Source organism: Camelus dromedarius, chromosome 4 (assembly GCF_036321535.1).
Source record: "Camelus dromedarius isolate mCamDro1 chromosome 4, mCamDro1.pat, whole genome shotgun sequence".
Taxonomy (NCBI): Eukaryota; Metazoa; Chordata; class Mammalia; order Artiodactyla; family Camelidae; genus Camelus; species Camelus dromedarius.
In genome coordinates this window covers 74184540-74201334 of record NC_087439.1, presented here as the reverse complement: position 1 = coordinate 74201334, position 16795 = coordinate 74184540, and the positions used below count along the sequence as shown (strand labels likewise).

The following is a 16795-nucleotide window of genomic DNA, read 5'->3' as shown; positions in this document are numbered from 1 at the left end:
TTCATAGTCTGGCCTCTGTCTACTTACTCAGCCTTTGCTCTTGTCATCCTTTTACTTGTGTGTCTTGCTGGGGCAGGACCGAGCTCCCAGAGTTCCTGAAGCTGGCACACTGTTTCATGCCACCGGGCCTTTGTTTCCCTTCCTGCTCCCAGGCCAGTTAACCACTCCTTCCTCTGTGCTATGTGTGTTTCCTCCTAGTCCCCTTGTCAGACTGTATTACAGTTCCTTGTATGTGTGTTTGTCTCTGCTGTCAGACTGAGAATTCCTTAAGGGCCAGGAACCTATCTTCTCTTTCTATGCCTAGCATTTTCCTTAGGTCACTATGTTAAGTTGGAAATAATTGTCCATAAGGGGAACAAAGAGGCAAAATTACTGCATAAAAAAGGAAAAGCTATCAAGATTAGCTAGTATAAATGTAAAAAGTAAGGTTAGTAAATTCAGGAACAGCTGCACTTATTCTAGGTTATTCCATGGCTTGTGAGAGAGAGACACAACAGAGAGAGACCACACAGGGAGAGTTGTGGGACAGTGACTCTTCTGATCACAGAAGTGAGGGTGGTCAAGAACACTGTGAGGAAGGTCGTATTCACTTCAGGAGGCTCTAGCTTCAGGCTGTACTTTATGTTCCTTAAGTTAATGATACTTTGGGGAGAAAAAAACACATTGCCATTGAGGTAAAAAGTAATGAGAGATGGAGCTACACTGGGTGTAATTACCTCTACCTTGGAGTGAAGTTTGGAGAGGAATTTGGGACAGGACTGCACTGCAGACAAGGAATGAGCTTGTGGACTTAGCAGATCTCTGGATCCTGCCTTGCTACTGTCACTGGTTTGGTTGGAGTCACCATTAGTTCCTATGCAGTCTTATCTGGTCTACTCTGGCATCATTGCTTGGAAGGAAATCCCAGAAATCAAGAACTCAGTGTTGGGAAAAGTCCTCTTTCCTGTAGCCCTGAGTTAAGAGTTCAGAGCGATTTAGGCAGCCTGATGCTCTGCTTACTCTCGGTGATCCTGCCACCATCCCAGAGAGCAGAACAGTGCAGGAGCCAATTCAGAAAAGGCACTTAATGAGCTCAAAGAGGCACTTAAGTTGTCATTAAACATAGAATATTTGAAAATATTTCAGTTATTCTGTATTATCATTAGATGCTCAGCAGTTAGTAATTAATATTGCTAGACTATTTTAGTTCTATCACACCACCTCCATCGTTAGAGATTGTCTATTATCTGGAGATGGATGGTGGTCATGGTTACACAACAATGTATGTGTACTTAATGCCACTTAAAATGGTTAATATGGTTAAATGGTTGATACAATAAATTTTATGTGTATTTTACCACAATAGAAACGTTGTATGTCAAAGATAATATATATTGTACATGTACCTATTCATATACATAATATATATTTATTTTAATTGTGTTAAAAACATAACAAATTTTACTATCATAACAATTTTTTGGGGGGAGGAGGAAATTAGGTTTATCTTATTTATTAATAATAATAATAAGGTACTGGGGATTGAACCCAGAACCCTGTGTATGCTAAGCATGCACTTTACCACTAAGCTATGCCCTCCCCCTCATAATCATTTTTAAGTGTACAGTTCAGTAGTGTTAAGTATATTCACATTGTTGTGCGATAGACCTCCAGAATGTTTCATCATGCAAAATTGAAACTCTATACCCATTAAATGACTCCTTATTTCTCCCTTCCCACAGTCCCTGGCTTAGAAATTCTCTAAGAGTTTGACTACTTTAGATACTTCATCTAAGTAGAATCATACAATATTTGTCTTTTTGTGTCTGGCTTATTTCACTTATTATAATGTCCTCACAATTCACTCATGTTGTAGCATGTGACAGGATTTCCTTCTTTTTTAAGACTGAATAAGATTCCATTGTGTGTATATTCCACACTTTGTTTATCCATTTATCCATCAGTGGACATTAAGTTGTAAGAAAATTCAAAGCTTATTGAAAAAATACTACTTACTTGACAAAAGTAAAACACAGAAATATATAGATTATAGCTGATATCTTAAGAAATTTATGAGTGGAGATGAACATTTTATTTTTGTGAAAGCATGTCTTTGAAAATTGCTACATTTAATACAAGAATAAGGAATGTGCCTTGGCTTGGAAATCTTCCCTTTACCATTACTGAAGGCCAGGTGATAATTATAGTGGGTATCACTACCTGCATGAAGCTGGTTATTTTTCCAAACGGTATGACTAGATAATTCAGAGAGCTTGAGGTGTCAGTCAACAAACCACTTAAGGATCATTTGCGTAAAAAAATATGAGTCAGGTTGTTGCCTGCAAACTTTCCATTTGGTAATTTCTGGCAATATCAAGAAAGCCCCCTCTCAAACTTGCAGAATGGGTGTTAGGTACTTGGGAGAAAGCTCTAGCACTCTTTTAAGAAATGTGGCATTGCCAATACTCTTGACAGCTCAGAGGAGAGAAAACTAAGTGGAAAAATGGGGGCATGAGGATTCTTAGTTCATTCTTGATTCAGAAGAATTGGGTCCTGAGTATGAAGAAGTTTTAGGAATATCTTTATTTCACTTAGCTTTCCTTTTTTATATGTGTAAGAGAAAGACAGAAGGAAAAATTTATGTTTAAAAATGTCTAAAAGAGCTTTCGCCACTGGTAAAAAATAAAATTACTAAGTGATAAGGAAATAGTCATAGTTTAATTTTTTAATATGTGCATTTTTTTCCTAATTGGTACATAAAGTAATGGTGTGTTTTACAATCAACAGTGTCTTGGAGTCAGTGGAAAATGGTAAATTATATAGCAAAGAAGTGATTGCAAAGACATTGGCTAGAAGGATAAGAAACTGAAGAACTATTGGTTTGGTAGTATAGATGCCCTCAATTAAAACAAACATCTAACAGGAATAAATTCTTAGTTCTTTCCTTAAGTCTAAAGCTCACAATGAGAGAAATCTGATTTAATTATGTTCATTTGGTGGGGGAAAGGTGGAAACCCTGGAGTCTTCATCTGACCACAGACTAATTACAAATTAGGAGTTTATCTGATGTGATTATGGGCAGTAGGAAGGGGGCTCATGGAATTCTGTGCTGAGCAGACCATCTCTGGCATACTCCCTGCTTATTTTTTTCTTTTTCACATATATCCCTATCTAAATAATATCAGAATATACTAACGTTCACCTGGCTATCTTGTTTAATATCTTCCTCCCTCACCTGAATGAAAGCTCTGAGAAGGCAGGGTTCATCACCATATTTCTATACCTAGAACAGTGCCTACCAAATCAAGGTTCAATGAATATTGGTAGAATGAACAAGTGGATTGTGTTCAATTTAAGGGCCAAATTAGAGACAGGCAGTTTCAAGCTGGAGTATGTTCCAGAGAAAGTGTTCAGGAGAGCGAGAAGTCTGAAGACCCTGCCAGATGTCCTTATCCATGTGCCAAATAAATGAGGAACAGGATGCCATGTGGATATATCTAAAGGGCTGTCACAGAGGAGAGGCTGGCAGGTGTGACACTAACTGAGCAATGGAGGAGGCGGGTACACAGAGGAGGATTCCTCTGAACTGCAGAGGGGCAGGGCCAAACAGGACTCTGAAGAGCTCAGTTCTCTAAATATATGTATGGCAAAGAAATATGGCCAAAAATTAGAGGTGAGAGAGATTTTTGTCCCACCAAACTGGGAAACAGACTGCTAGCAACCTCAAAAATCTAGTACTCAAAATACCCCTCAGCTTACAAAAAAAGTTCTCACAAAGCCCATCCACTTTTTCCATAAGAGAGGCATGGAGCTATACCCCCCAGCTCCCTCTCTACCAAGCAGCCATTGGACTAGGGTGAAATGTTCCACACTAAGTCATTGAGCACAGTTACACAATTTTTTTCACCTCTGAGTACCACCTGGACTTCTATATCATTATATTTTTCCTTTTAATTTTTCATCCTAAACTTAAATTCATTTCAAAAAGAATTTATATCTCTTATATAGCCATAAAACAGACTCATAATCCATAAGTAGAAAGTTACCTACAAATGTATACAACAAAAAGAGAACACTCATCAGATTCTAGCTAGATACCATTATCTGCCAAAGACTCTGAGCCACAATTCTGCCCTCTCTTTGTTGAAAGGGAGAATTAGCCACTAGAGAGATGTTAAAGACAAACTGATTGGAAGGCTTAAAAAGAACTGAAAAGGGCACAGCTTTCTAAGAGATTCAATGTTATTTAATTCTGTGTTTGTGTGTACAACTTAAAAGGCTTGGAGACTCTACGGGGATGGAAGTAGCAAGGACACAGTGATGGTAGCAAGGGGAACAGATGACATCAGAGGGAATAAAATGAATTATAAAACCAGATAAAAGAACCGTAAAAACTTTACAGATTGAGGTCCCTTAAAGGGCTTTTCACATGTCATTGGCCCAGGTGATAAAGACAATGAAATCATCCCCTCCATTCTATTGTTTCAGAACAAAGTTTTCAAAGGCAGTGATACGCAACACTTAACAGCAATCACCAAGAAGACAGCTGTAGCAGAAGAACACTGGTGCTTAAAGAGGTTCCTGTTCAGGTGGAGAATGCATTTATTTCTAAGGAGCACCTTGTTCTCAGGTGATGTCAAAAAAATCTTCTTGCACTCTCAAGAAAGTAAGGTTATTGTCTTAAGTTTCAGTGTGGAAGAAATGTTAATGCACAAAAGACACACACACACAGACACACACACACAGACACACACACACACACACACACGGAATTTTTGGGAAGAATCACAAATGAGAAATCCAGGAAAGTTATAAAGGAAGAAAAAAATTGTACATCAATACTAATAAGCCTATCTTAACCTAAGTTTTTGTAAAGATCATGTCATTTTGGGCCCAGTGCTTTATATTAATTATTCAACTGTCTCAAGTGTGCATGTTCTTCTGTCTGGAGGTCTGTGTCTTTTGATAAATGGCACTCAGCATAGACATGATAATTATGGTTAAGTGCTTCAAAATACTTATTAAAGCACCGACTGAATGAAAAATTGGTTGTAACATTAACATATTCAATAGACAGAGCTCCAGGATGCTCATGGAGCAGCAGTTTAGAGAATAGGACCAGGAGGTTTGGATGCAAATCCCAGCTCTGCCACTTACTAGCCTGGCAAGGTATTTTGCATGCATGTGCCTCAGTTTCTTCATATGCAGAGTGAGAATAATAACAACAGAGTTTACCCTATAGGGTTGTAAATAAATTTATAAATTATAAAGCATCTGGAACGTAGCATTTGCTATACAACTGTCGGTTGCTTTGTTGAATTAGGGCCTCCCCTGTGGAAAGAGAGGTAGTGCACTCTTCTCACTAAGAGCATTAGGGTATGGAAGCAAATCTTCTTGGCTCAAATCATGCCATTTACTAGATCTGGAACAAGTTACTTTGCCTTCTGAGACAGGGACAAACAATAGTATTAACTTCGTAGCGTTGCTTTGATATTAACTGTAAAACACGAGCCCAGGGCCTGGTACAAAGTAAACACTCAGACATGATGTGCCCGCTTGTTGCTGGCCCAGCTCAGAAAAGATAGTTTCGAATGAAGCTGTCCTCAGAGATAAGTCATTGTTGGCTTAAAAAATCTCCAGGAAGATCATTGTAGAGATCTGGATTTATTCCAAAAGCCTGGCCTGGCTCCCCACCTTTAGAATTCTATGTCAGAGGCCTCTAACTCATGCTCTAGATCTTGGGTCCCTAACTCACATTGTAGATTAGGTGTCCCCAACTCAGGGCCCCTAACTCACACTGATCTACTACACTGAGTCCTGGACTCAAGTGTCAAAGGTACCAGGCTGATAAAACAAGGAAAGGGGCCTGTGCTGGAGGAGGGACTTGCAGAAGACTCAAAACCTCGTCCAAGAGTGCAGCAGCCCTGGCCCAGTGCTGCTGTGTGGGCATGTGGGCCTGATGTAACGGATCTTCTAATTTTTAAGAAAACTCCCAAATCCAGATTCTTAGGCAATATCTCCCAATTTTAAAAGGTGATAGTTAATTCAAATATCTTAACACTCTACACATCAAGTGTGACCTGTCTAAAGGCTGAATACAGCCCATGCCTTGTTGGTTTGCAGCTTCTGTTCTGGTCAACCCAGGGATTCTGCAGCCCAGAGCCTGCCCAGGTCCAGGCCAGGCCACCTAGACCATCTTAGACAGTGCTCAGCATCCTAGGACACAGAAAGTGATTCAATTCTTCTTCACTAGTGGGGATGATGGTGACAGGGGAGGGCTTCTTATCCTACTTTGGGACATTAAACATGCTAGCATCATTCAAGAAAGGTAAACCCAGGAGCAAGGAAAAGAGAAATAAACATGGGAACTTTGTTTAGAAAGTCTCTTCATGTAATCCCCTCGATTTTAAGTAATATTTTAAACTGTGCTGAAAGAGACTGGAAGCCTGAGTCAGCTGAGAGATGTGAGCGAGGGAGTGCTCTGCACGCAGAGAGGGATTATCGTCAGTGCCCTCCAGAGGGAATGACTGTGTCTCCACCATAGGCTCAGTGTTTGAAGCCAAGCCTTTGATTCGGTGTCCTTACACTGGGGCAGTAATATCAGAGACTCTTATTACTTTTTAAACACAGGAAATCATGGGGGAGGTGTGGTTGTTTTGGCTAGAATTTGAACAGCACAGGCAGTTAGCAGCAGCTGCAAGCCATCTCGCTCTTCTGAGCTCCCCAACCACCAAAGAACTGAGTTCTTTCTCAGTTCTTTGGGAGAAGGAACAAATGGTGCTGCTGACAGCATTAATGGGTGTGGTTGGTTGCTGTTCAGTTGATGCTACATATTTGCAAAAGCTTTATTATACCTTACAAGGGTCTTGTAAAGAACTGATGAAGGAAAGTATTTTGTAATTGCTTTGAAAACTATACACTTGTGGGGTGGATTTTTATGATTAAAATGGAAACATGCTGAGGGTTATGCAACATTCTATCATTTATCCTCACAGTTTCTAAAATAAAGTATCAATAATAGACTTTATTATGGTGCTTTGCTTAAAAGCTTCACAAAGATAAAATTTTAAACAGAAAAAGTCACATTCCACCATAAAGCTAAGAACTTGTTCAATGCCAAAAGCTTTGCTCTGATGATGCAACTCCGAAAATAGCCCAAGACATATATCTGTTCTTTCCACCAATTTACTTCTGAAGATTGGTATGTATTTTTGAACTATTTATGAAACATTATTTTCTCAGACAAAAATACCATGTACAAACACTGGCAAGTAATTTTTACCATGTTTTCAAAAGGGAACAGACGGTCAAACTCCATATTATATCTAGCAAATACAGTCAAAAAATAATAAGTAACATGTACCAAGTGCATACTTTGTGCCAGGCACTATGCGAAGTGATTTACGTGCCTAATCTTACAAAACTCTATAAGGTAGATATTATCATTATGCTCAGATGAGGAAATTCAGAGAGATTTGATAACTTGCCCAAATTGTCAGTGAGTGAGTGGTAAGTCTGTGATCGAATCAGAGAGAATGCCTCCAGAGCCAGTACATTCTAGTGCCTACAGGAAAGTAAAACTTCATTGATTTGCATCATTGTTAATTCAGAAGCTGTGAAAATTCAGACATAAGCTGGGTGAAAGCTTTTGACTACTATAAACTGTTAAGCAATTTAATGTAGGCATGTTAAAAGGAGGTATCGGGTTTACTTATCAAAATGTTTTAAATTACTTAGAAATATAAACTACTATGTAAACAACATCCAAATTATGTAACCTTTTATGTCTTCAGTAAAAGCTGCCATCTTTGTAGTCACTCGCTAGCATATTTTTAATTGAAATAATACAACTGTAGTTTTGAAATACACTCAAACCCCAATACAGGCAGATATGCAAAAGATCACACCATGACTGTTTAAAACTCCTGCAGCCTTGTGTTTGCTGCCTCCTTCATGTGTTTCTCTCCACCTATTCTGTTCTATTCCTAGTTCCCACACAGACCATCAAATTGTCTCTTGTCTCTGAGTCTGTACATTTTGTCTTTTAGCCTTGTTTGCCTTCCCCCTACTTCCTACTCAGTCTTATTTTTAACCTTTAAAAAAATCTTTCGTGGGGTAAGAAATGAAACATACCCAAAAATGCAAAAAACGTACTTGAAACTGCCAACATTTGGTAAAAACCATCCATTCAAAAATCAGAAAGTGGTGGGCACTCCAGCAGCCTTCCATGCCACCCTTTCCAATCACAGTCCCCCTCGCCTGCTGTGCGCTACCTTGATTTTTATGGGCCTCACTTCCTTGCTCTTTTTAGTTTGCTATGCAAGAATGCAAGTAAACACTACAGTTTAGTTTTGCCAATTTTTGGAGATTTCTGTAAATGGAATCATGCAGAATGTACTTTTTTCTGTCTTCTTTCACTGAACACTATGCTGGTGAGATTCACCCTGTGTAGCTTGTGTAGTTGTAGCTTGCTCGCTTTCATTGCAGTGTAGCAGAGACAGCAAAGCGCAGGGCCTGTTTTGTTGCATATGGCGTGTTGGCACCACAAGGGCTGAGTTGAGTAATTGTGAGAGACCACGTGGCTTGAAAAGCCTGAAATATTTACTATCCAGCCCTTTACAGAAAACGCTGGCTGACTTCTGCAGTATAGTTTTGCATTGTCTGAGCATACCACAATTTATTTTTCCCGTCTCTTGTTCTTGGATTCCTGAGTTGTTCACACTTTTGGGTTATTACAAATAACCTTCTATGAATGTTCTTGTATGTCCACATGGTACGCACAGGCACACTCTTCCACTGGGTATACGTGTCTTCAGCTAACTAGGTGATGCCAAAGCATTTTTTCCCCCAAATGGTTGTACCAATTTACCAACACCTGCGATTAGCAGTCTTTCTACATTTTAGCCATTTTGGATGATTTGTAGTGTTTTCTTACTGTGGTTTTAACATGCATTTTTCCTGATTACTAATGAGGTTGAGCACATTTCATACATCTATTAACTGTTTGGATTTCCTGTTTTACTAACTACTTGTCCAAGTTTCTTGACCATTTTTCTATTGGGTTGTTTGTCTTTTCCTTTTTGATTTTCAGTTGTATTTTATACATTCTGAATACAAATCTTTGTCTAAGTTCCACTCATTCTTTGACCTCAGATGAGGTGGCACTTCTTTTAAGGAGTCTTTTGGGTCCTACCACTCAGATGGAGGTGCTCTTCCTTCTGCTTCGCTAACCCTCATACTTCTGGCATAGCCGGTATCACAGCGTAGAGCACATGGGTTGTAACTGGATGAGTGTTTATCAGGGCCCACTGGTAGGATGCTCACTAGGATGCAGGTTCATAGACATCAAGGACTAGGCTTTATTTATCTCCATATCCTCACTCTTAGCTCAGTAGGTGCTCAGTAAGTGTTAGTTCAAAGAATGAATAAATGTCCACCCAGATGTAAGAAAAAAACCCTAGATTGCCAATAGAAATGTATTTTCTCCCAACATCAATATTTATTTAAGTGGGTCAACTGTATGCTATTATCAGAGATTCCCTACTCCCTCAGGTCAGAATGGGATCTTTCTCTCCCACAATAATCTAAAATTGAGTTTTTTTATTTTTCTAAACCAAAATATCTCACCATTTCAAACATAATAGAACTCCTCATATAGTTATTTCACCTGGTAGGAATTTGGACTAGGCACCATGACAGGGATTATTATGTTGATGCTTGAGTAAATTTAGTCATTTTTATTATAAATTTCTTTCTACATATAGCACTTTACATTTGAAAATCTTTTGACTGCCTGAGGAAATACCCAAGAACTTATTAGATTCTGACAGATAAAGAAAATTTAGCTGGACTGGCCTTCCTTCCTTCTTTCTTTCCTCTCTCCCTGCCTCCCATCTATCCTTCTTTCCCTTATTTCTGATCCTTTATTCATCTCTTATTGATTTTTTTTAGTTTTAATTTTATTTTTTTATTTTTAGGGGAGGAGATAATTAGGTTTGTTTATTTATGTATGCATTTATGTATGTATGTATTTATTTATATAATGGAGGTACTGGGGATTGAACCCAGGACCTCGTGCATGCTAGGCACGTGCTCTACCATTTGAGCTATACTCTTCCCCCTCTAGTTGATTTTTTTTAATGCATTCTCTTCAATGCCACGTCTTTATTCTTTTTGAAAGTTCTCTAGTATTTAAAATTACTGACCATTTCTTTTTTAAAATTCTTTTTATATTTCCTTTTGGGGAGTGATTAGGTTTACTTATTTATTTATTTTAATGGAGGTACTGGGGATTGAACCCAGGACCTCATGCATGCTAAGCACACACTCTACCACCGAGATATGCTCTCCTCTTCATTTCTTGCTTTTTGAAATCCTCCCTTTCCTTATGTTCTCTGGTGCTACCTAGTCCTACCTGTCCTCATTCTTTGTCATTTTCATTGAGTTCTCCCCACTATGGCTAAATATGCCTGATGACTCAGCCCAAGACACTTATGCTCTGCCCGTATTCCTTCTCTTTAAGACCTTATTTCAGTTCCTCCTGGAAGTCATCATCTCTAGCCGTGCACCTGCAACTCTTTCTTCCAGGATGCTCCACTGCCCCCTCACATGCAATGTGCCTGGAAGGGAACTGCGCTTTCACCACACACTGACCCTCTGTGGGACGCCCCTCCTACTGTAAAAGGCATTATTCCCAGTTACTTGGCTCAGAACCAGGAAGTCATCCTGGACTCCTCATTCTTTCTGTCCCTTCACATCCAGCCAGCCACAGGCCAAGTTCCTCCTTGGTAATGTCTGCTACATTCGCCCCCGGCATCCCACCCTTATTGCTGCCCCTCACAGGCAGTCAGTCTTCTAACTTTTCTCCTCACTTCCATCTGTCCCCACCGCAAGGTCACAATAATCTAAAAACACTTCTCTGTATCTATCAACTACTTGTTCAAAAGCCTTTACAGCTATTATTCCCTGAAGAATCAAGGAATCATTCCTCAGCCAAGTAAGAACATTCTGTACTCCATTTATTTCCAGCTTTACTTTCTGCTTCTATAAAATCTCCCTTAGCTCACTCCTCTATTCAATAGCCCTTGAAAGTACCTCAGCCTCTTGATCTTTTTCTAATTATTTAAGCCCATTTTTTCTTCAGGGTCAGTGAAAGTCTTAATTTGAGTTCCAATTGATCCTATTCAAAACTGATTTTTCCTTTTTCTGACACATCTTGTATCTTGCATTGTAATTTTTCATTCATGAATTCAACACAACTTATTGGCCATTGGTCATGTGCCAAACACTGTGCCAAACACAGTGCCAAACACAGTGATTCAAAGGTGGATGTAGCATGTTTCCTGACTTTGAGGAGCTCACAGTCTTGTCCGGTTTGACCAATTAGAATATAAAATACTTGAGGGCAGAAACTATGTCTTACTCCTTTTTGCATTTCCACTACTTATGAGCACCTTCTACAGAATACACACATCAAAGTATTTATTACCGTTAACAGTGATGATAGAAGACAATGAGAATTTCTTGTTCAATAATTAAGAAACAAGCTAGAGGCCAGCAACAGTTTATGCAATATATTTTACATAATTCTACTAGAAAGTCAAATAAGGAAACTACCATCCATTAGGTGTTTTTAGTATGGTAGAAACTCTTTTTAATCATAAAGCTATACATGCTCTAAACAATCCTTAAGGCTATGGTGATTCAGATTGTTTTCTGGGATTGCCCAAGGAGGTGGACCAAGGAGGTTTTGCATCATTTGCAGAGTTAGTTTAACTTTTCACTAAGAAATTCTATAACATACTCAAATATATACTCATACATACTCATAAATACACACAAATAGATTACTATGCAATAATTCAGAAAATTTATCATAAGAATTGTGCTGAAATCTCACTAGTGTAGTTGATAGACCTGGCATGAAGCCAGAAGGGATAATAATAGTTTTATTAAGTGCTTACTAAGTGCCAGGTACCTTTTCGAGTAGATTATCTTGTATTATTGCCTTTAATCCTCAAAACAACTCTACATGTAAGCACTATCAGAATCCCCATCTTACAGACGAGGAAGCCAAGATCAGCAAAGTTTACAAACTTGCCAACTTAGTGAGTGAAAGAGCCTAGATTCAGAACCCAGGAACCTGACTCCAGAGTCTTATGTGCTTAATGATTAAGCTATTATTTCTCCCATTGAAATATATAAATAATGGCTCAAAGTACCCGCCTCAACGCCCTAAAAAAGTGTGGGAAAGGCAAACACACAGAGAATGGAACTAAATAGAAAACAGATATATAAATTATTCAAGATAATTATAGCCACCACAAAACAGGGCACTGGAAATTTCAAAGGGTCTCCTATTGCCCCACTGGGACTTGACTCTCTGTCCCATGCTCTCTGTTCGGAAAAACAGAGGAAAGCAAGGTAAGAGACAGGCTCTTCAGAGCACACACAGCTATCACCAGACCATCTTGTTTCCTGAAAGGTTGGCTCACTGCACATGGCCTCTGAGACGCAGGAGGTACCACTGTTCAGTACTCCTCACAGAAATCCCCAGCCAGAGGGCCAGTGTTGAACGAAGAGGGCTGGCATGCTTTAACTCCCCGCATGACTCACCCCTCTACACAGTGGAGGGGCAGGTGTGGAGCAGAGACAACTGAAGGGGGGAAGGTGTGGAGCTGGGCTGATAGAGTCTTCGCCTCTGAGGCAAAGGCAAAGGCAAGGACAAAAACAAAGCAAAACAAAAACCATGTGGAACAACTGGAGAGAAAAGGAGCACCACGAGACTAGGTGCCTGACGAAATAGGAACCAGGTGCAACTTTAAAATGTGTGCCTGCTATCTATGTTTGCAGACTATGCCCTTACACTTTATAATGTAATACTCTAGCACCTCCTCCAAAAACCTGGAGTAGAAGGTAGAAATGTTACTCCTTTCACAGAGAGAAGGGCTTCTGATAATAACAAAACCAGAATGACTTCTGAAGAAAGCTTTAGATATTTCTGATTCAAGGATGGCTGTATTTAAACAAATTTGTTTGAAATAGCTAGCATTGTTGTGAAGAAATAAGTCAGAAAAAAAATTTTAATTACTTTAAAACCTATGGGGATGGTGCAGCAAATCTGAAAACGCAGATCAAAATGGCTCTGGCCTAAACTTTATGAATAGACAAGGTTTTGAGATTAAGGAAAGTATATGTTTGTGTCCTATGGATTTACAGAAACTAGTCCTAAAAATAATTGACAAGGACAATCAGTGGAGAAAACACAGCACCACATCACGAATATTTTCTCAAATGAAGGTTTTTTAAAATGTGTAGAAAAAATTAATATGCGTGGTTACTTCTGTGATTATCATTATCCAAATTCACTCTTAACTTTCATAATTAAAAAGAAAGCTAAGAATATTGACATTTTCCCCTTTGGTAGTCTTAGCCTTAAATAAAAATGGAAATGTGAATATGTTAAAAGTATATGTACAGATTTTGCATATGTCTCTGGAAGGGAGTTTGCTTGCTGGCTAGTTTAATTTTTGACAAAGAAAAATGGGCTGCTCTTGCTTCTTGCACAAAGATGCACTGTTCACAGAGCAAACCAAAAAATGGAGAATTTGTATTTAAGTTGAAAAGAAATTAAGATCATATCCAAAATAATTTACTTAGTAAAAACTTTTGATTAATTGGTAAAATGTGTGGTTTATTAGAATTAAAAGTAAAACTTTGTAATAAGAACTTAAAATACTGATATCTGGAAATTCTAACAGCAAGCAAGACACTCTAAATTTCATTGTTAATACCCTGAAATTAAAGATATAGTTCTGCTTTTTAAAAACTCAGTTTTATCAATGTGGTTGTACAATACTCTGAAGTTTCCACAAGAAGTGAGGCAAAGTGTTTGTGAAGTCCGTCTGCCTCTGTTCCTTGCACAGGGCTGCCATCTGGGCTTGTTTATTTGTGTTTCCAACTTTCTGGAACAGGGAGTTTCTCTGTTAGGGACAGGGCACCAAGCAAAGGAAGTGTCTTACAGAAGACTATCTCTTTTTTCCTTTTTTACTGTATTTTCAAACTTCAAGTTTAGTTTGGTCAAAAATATCAAATGACTAGCACAATCATAAAATTTAACAGAGTTGGAAGCCTCAGAATTGTCTTAGCAGACACTTCCACTTGATGCAAGTAATATTTCCTACATGCTACCTTTTTGTGCCTTTCAGATCTTTTTCAAAACACAAACTGTCATTAAGGCTATAGCTATTTGGCCTGGAAATCAAATATTTTTTTCACGTACCCTTCTACAAATAAGCATTTGGTTTAAAAATGAAAGAAATATTTCCAAGCAGTTTTTCTAATTTTATAAAGCACATATGAGCCAAATTTACAAAAACAAAGCAAACAAAAATCTTTCAGAATGTAATTAAGAAACAAAGCATTATTGTTAGATTGACTGTACAATCTGATTATGAAGAACAGTTTAAAAATTCACAAACCAACACTGAAAAAAAACTAGTAGTCCCTTATCTTTGAAATCTTTCATTTAACAAATAAAATAGAAACAAAAAGTACCTTGTAAAGTAAAATCCAGCAATACATATTCGTAAGCAAATTCTGTCTTTGTTTCCACTTGCGGTCTCTTCAGGGTAGAAAATATTTTTCCAGGGCTGCTATCATCAGAGTCTTCTAGCTTTCTAAGTCCGCACCCCATGGCAAAATCTGTAAGGAATTAAATTGCAGGATAGGGGAGGGAGAGCAGCAAATTCTGTTGTTTAAGCTGCAAAAAGAAAGTTACAGACTTAACTGCTTTGATTTTTTCAGCTAAACCATAGATACTCAAAAAGAAAACATTTGAGTCCAAAGAAAGGAGCTGAAGACTTTTTCTATCCATTTTTCTGTGAAGTCGTTGAACCCATGATGATTAAGCTACAGCTCCGGGAGGCTGGGCTTGATCTTAGGAGAAACATGCAAGCTGCTACAACTTAGCGGAGAATTTCCATGCCACGTCAATTTACAGCCAGCCCCCTACCAGAGTTCTGTCGCTCAGGGCACCAACAGGGCTTTGTCTATCCCAGTTGGCTGGATGATAAAGGAGGTGTACAAAAACGGAAATAAAAAGGCAAAAGTGCAAATCAGATGGAATAATCTACAAGTAGAGGATATATTCAGACATAATGGCATGCAATTTCTGATTCTGTTTTCTCTTTTCCCTCTTTCCTGTGCCCACCCCCTCCTTCCTCCCTGCTACTACCAAGAAAGCAAAAGGAGAGAGAGAGGGGGAGAGAGAGAGAGAGAGAATGAAAAAAAAAAAATGGATTCTCAATGTGGTTGGAAAGAAAAATCATTTCCAGAAAGGAAGTCAGCTTTATGAGGAAACTGCTTCTGGAGAGTAAAAGGAGAAAATTTAAAGTTAAAAAAACCCCACTTTAGTCTTTAGATAGCACTTTTGAGGGTTTCTTTCCACATGAAGTTTTGTTGTGCTGGAAAAAATCACATAGTAGTTAAAACTGCCACATATGAAATTTTTTATTAAGTATCATAATAAAAAGACTTCACAAAGGAGACACGGTAATATGGATAATTAGTTTCCCTAACATTCTTAAAGTTTAAAATACTCTACTGTTAGAAGGCTTATGATAATAGTAACACTTCCAGTTTCCAGAGCATCCTTAAAAAAAACAACTGACAACTTGATTCATTCCGTCTCATAAAATGCCATTTACCTGAAGTCAAAAACAATTTATAATGGACCAATTATAATGAGTGTTTATTGTATTTTACCATTTATCGTCCAGTAGTATGGTGTACTTATCAAAACTGTGAGCTTTGGCATCAGTCCGCCTGGGTTCAACTCCTGGTTCCAATGCGTACTAGAGACGTGATCTTGGGCAAGTTACTGGATCTCTTCAAGTTTCAATTTCCTCCTCTATAAAATGGAGTTAATAATAGTACTTACTTCATAGGCTTGTTATGAAGGTTGAATGAGATAATCTTATCTCATATCTTAACATCACGCCTGGCAAATAGCATAAAACAAATTTGTTAATGTGTTTACATTATAAAACAGGGTTGAGAGTAGTAACAGAAAGGAAGTGATTCTGCTACCACTCCCATTTACAAACTAAACCTGGATCACATTTCAGATTTTAGGGAACACAAACCTGGAAAGATTTTTCAATTACATTGAAGAGTACACATGAAAACTCTCAAAGGGAGCTGGATTATTTAGTTTGTAGATCCCTATGACCTCTTGTCTCTTCCTTTTGCTTGCTTGTCTTTAAATAGTTTACTTCTCAGAAATGTTTTTCACAGAGGAAAATTCCACAGTTATTCATTCTCAAGGATGAGCATGGTGGTAAGCAACTTCTGGGTAAATTTGGCTAAAAAGACAGCAGACTGACCTAGTGTGACTCATTTGACTATTCCCAGTGCTTTCAAGCCTGTCATTCTTCATGTCCTCTTTTGTAGGACGGGCTATGAGCTTCTGGATAGCAGACGTAGACTATCTGGAGTTCACTAGTCCCTACTGCAGTGGCTGGAAGATTATTAAGTACTCATTATATTTGTTAAGTGCCTGCTATATTCCTGGCACTAAATTAGATGCTCGCTGGGCACACAAGTTGACTAAACATGGCCTCTGCCCTAAAGAAACTTAAGGCTTAATGTGGAAGATAGACTTACAAACAGATAATTTCAATTTGATTTGGTAGCTGCTAAGTTAGAAGTATGCATAGGGTGCTTTAGAAACTCAAGAAGGGTGCTCTAACTCAGCTTTAGGGTGATTTCTGAGCTGTCTTGAAGGATGAATACGCGTAAGATAGAGAAAGGTGGG

At 38.4% G+C, this 16795-nt stretch overlaps 1 protein-coding gene across 4 annotated transcripts in view; it reads right to left on the bottom strand.

Annotated features, from left to right (window-relative positions):
- Window positions 1-15185, bottom strand: part of RFTN2 (raftlin family member 2) — a 58325-nt gene extending 43140 nt beyond the window's left edge. The window contains exon 1 of one of the 4 annotated variants that reach the window (XM_010979754.3): window positions 14536-15185. In XM_010979754.3, the coding sequence (XP_010978056.3) occupies window positions 14536-14674 (139 nt within the window). In that variant the 5' untranslated portion in view covers window positions 14675-15185. The remainder of the gene's footprint in view (window positions 1-14535) is intronic. The other 3 variants (XM_064485124.1, XM_064485125.1, XM_010979753.3) reach the window with 3 other exon arrangements.
- Between the last annotated feature and the right edge of the window lie 1610 nt (window positions 15186-16795).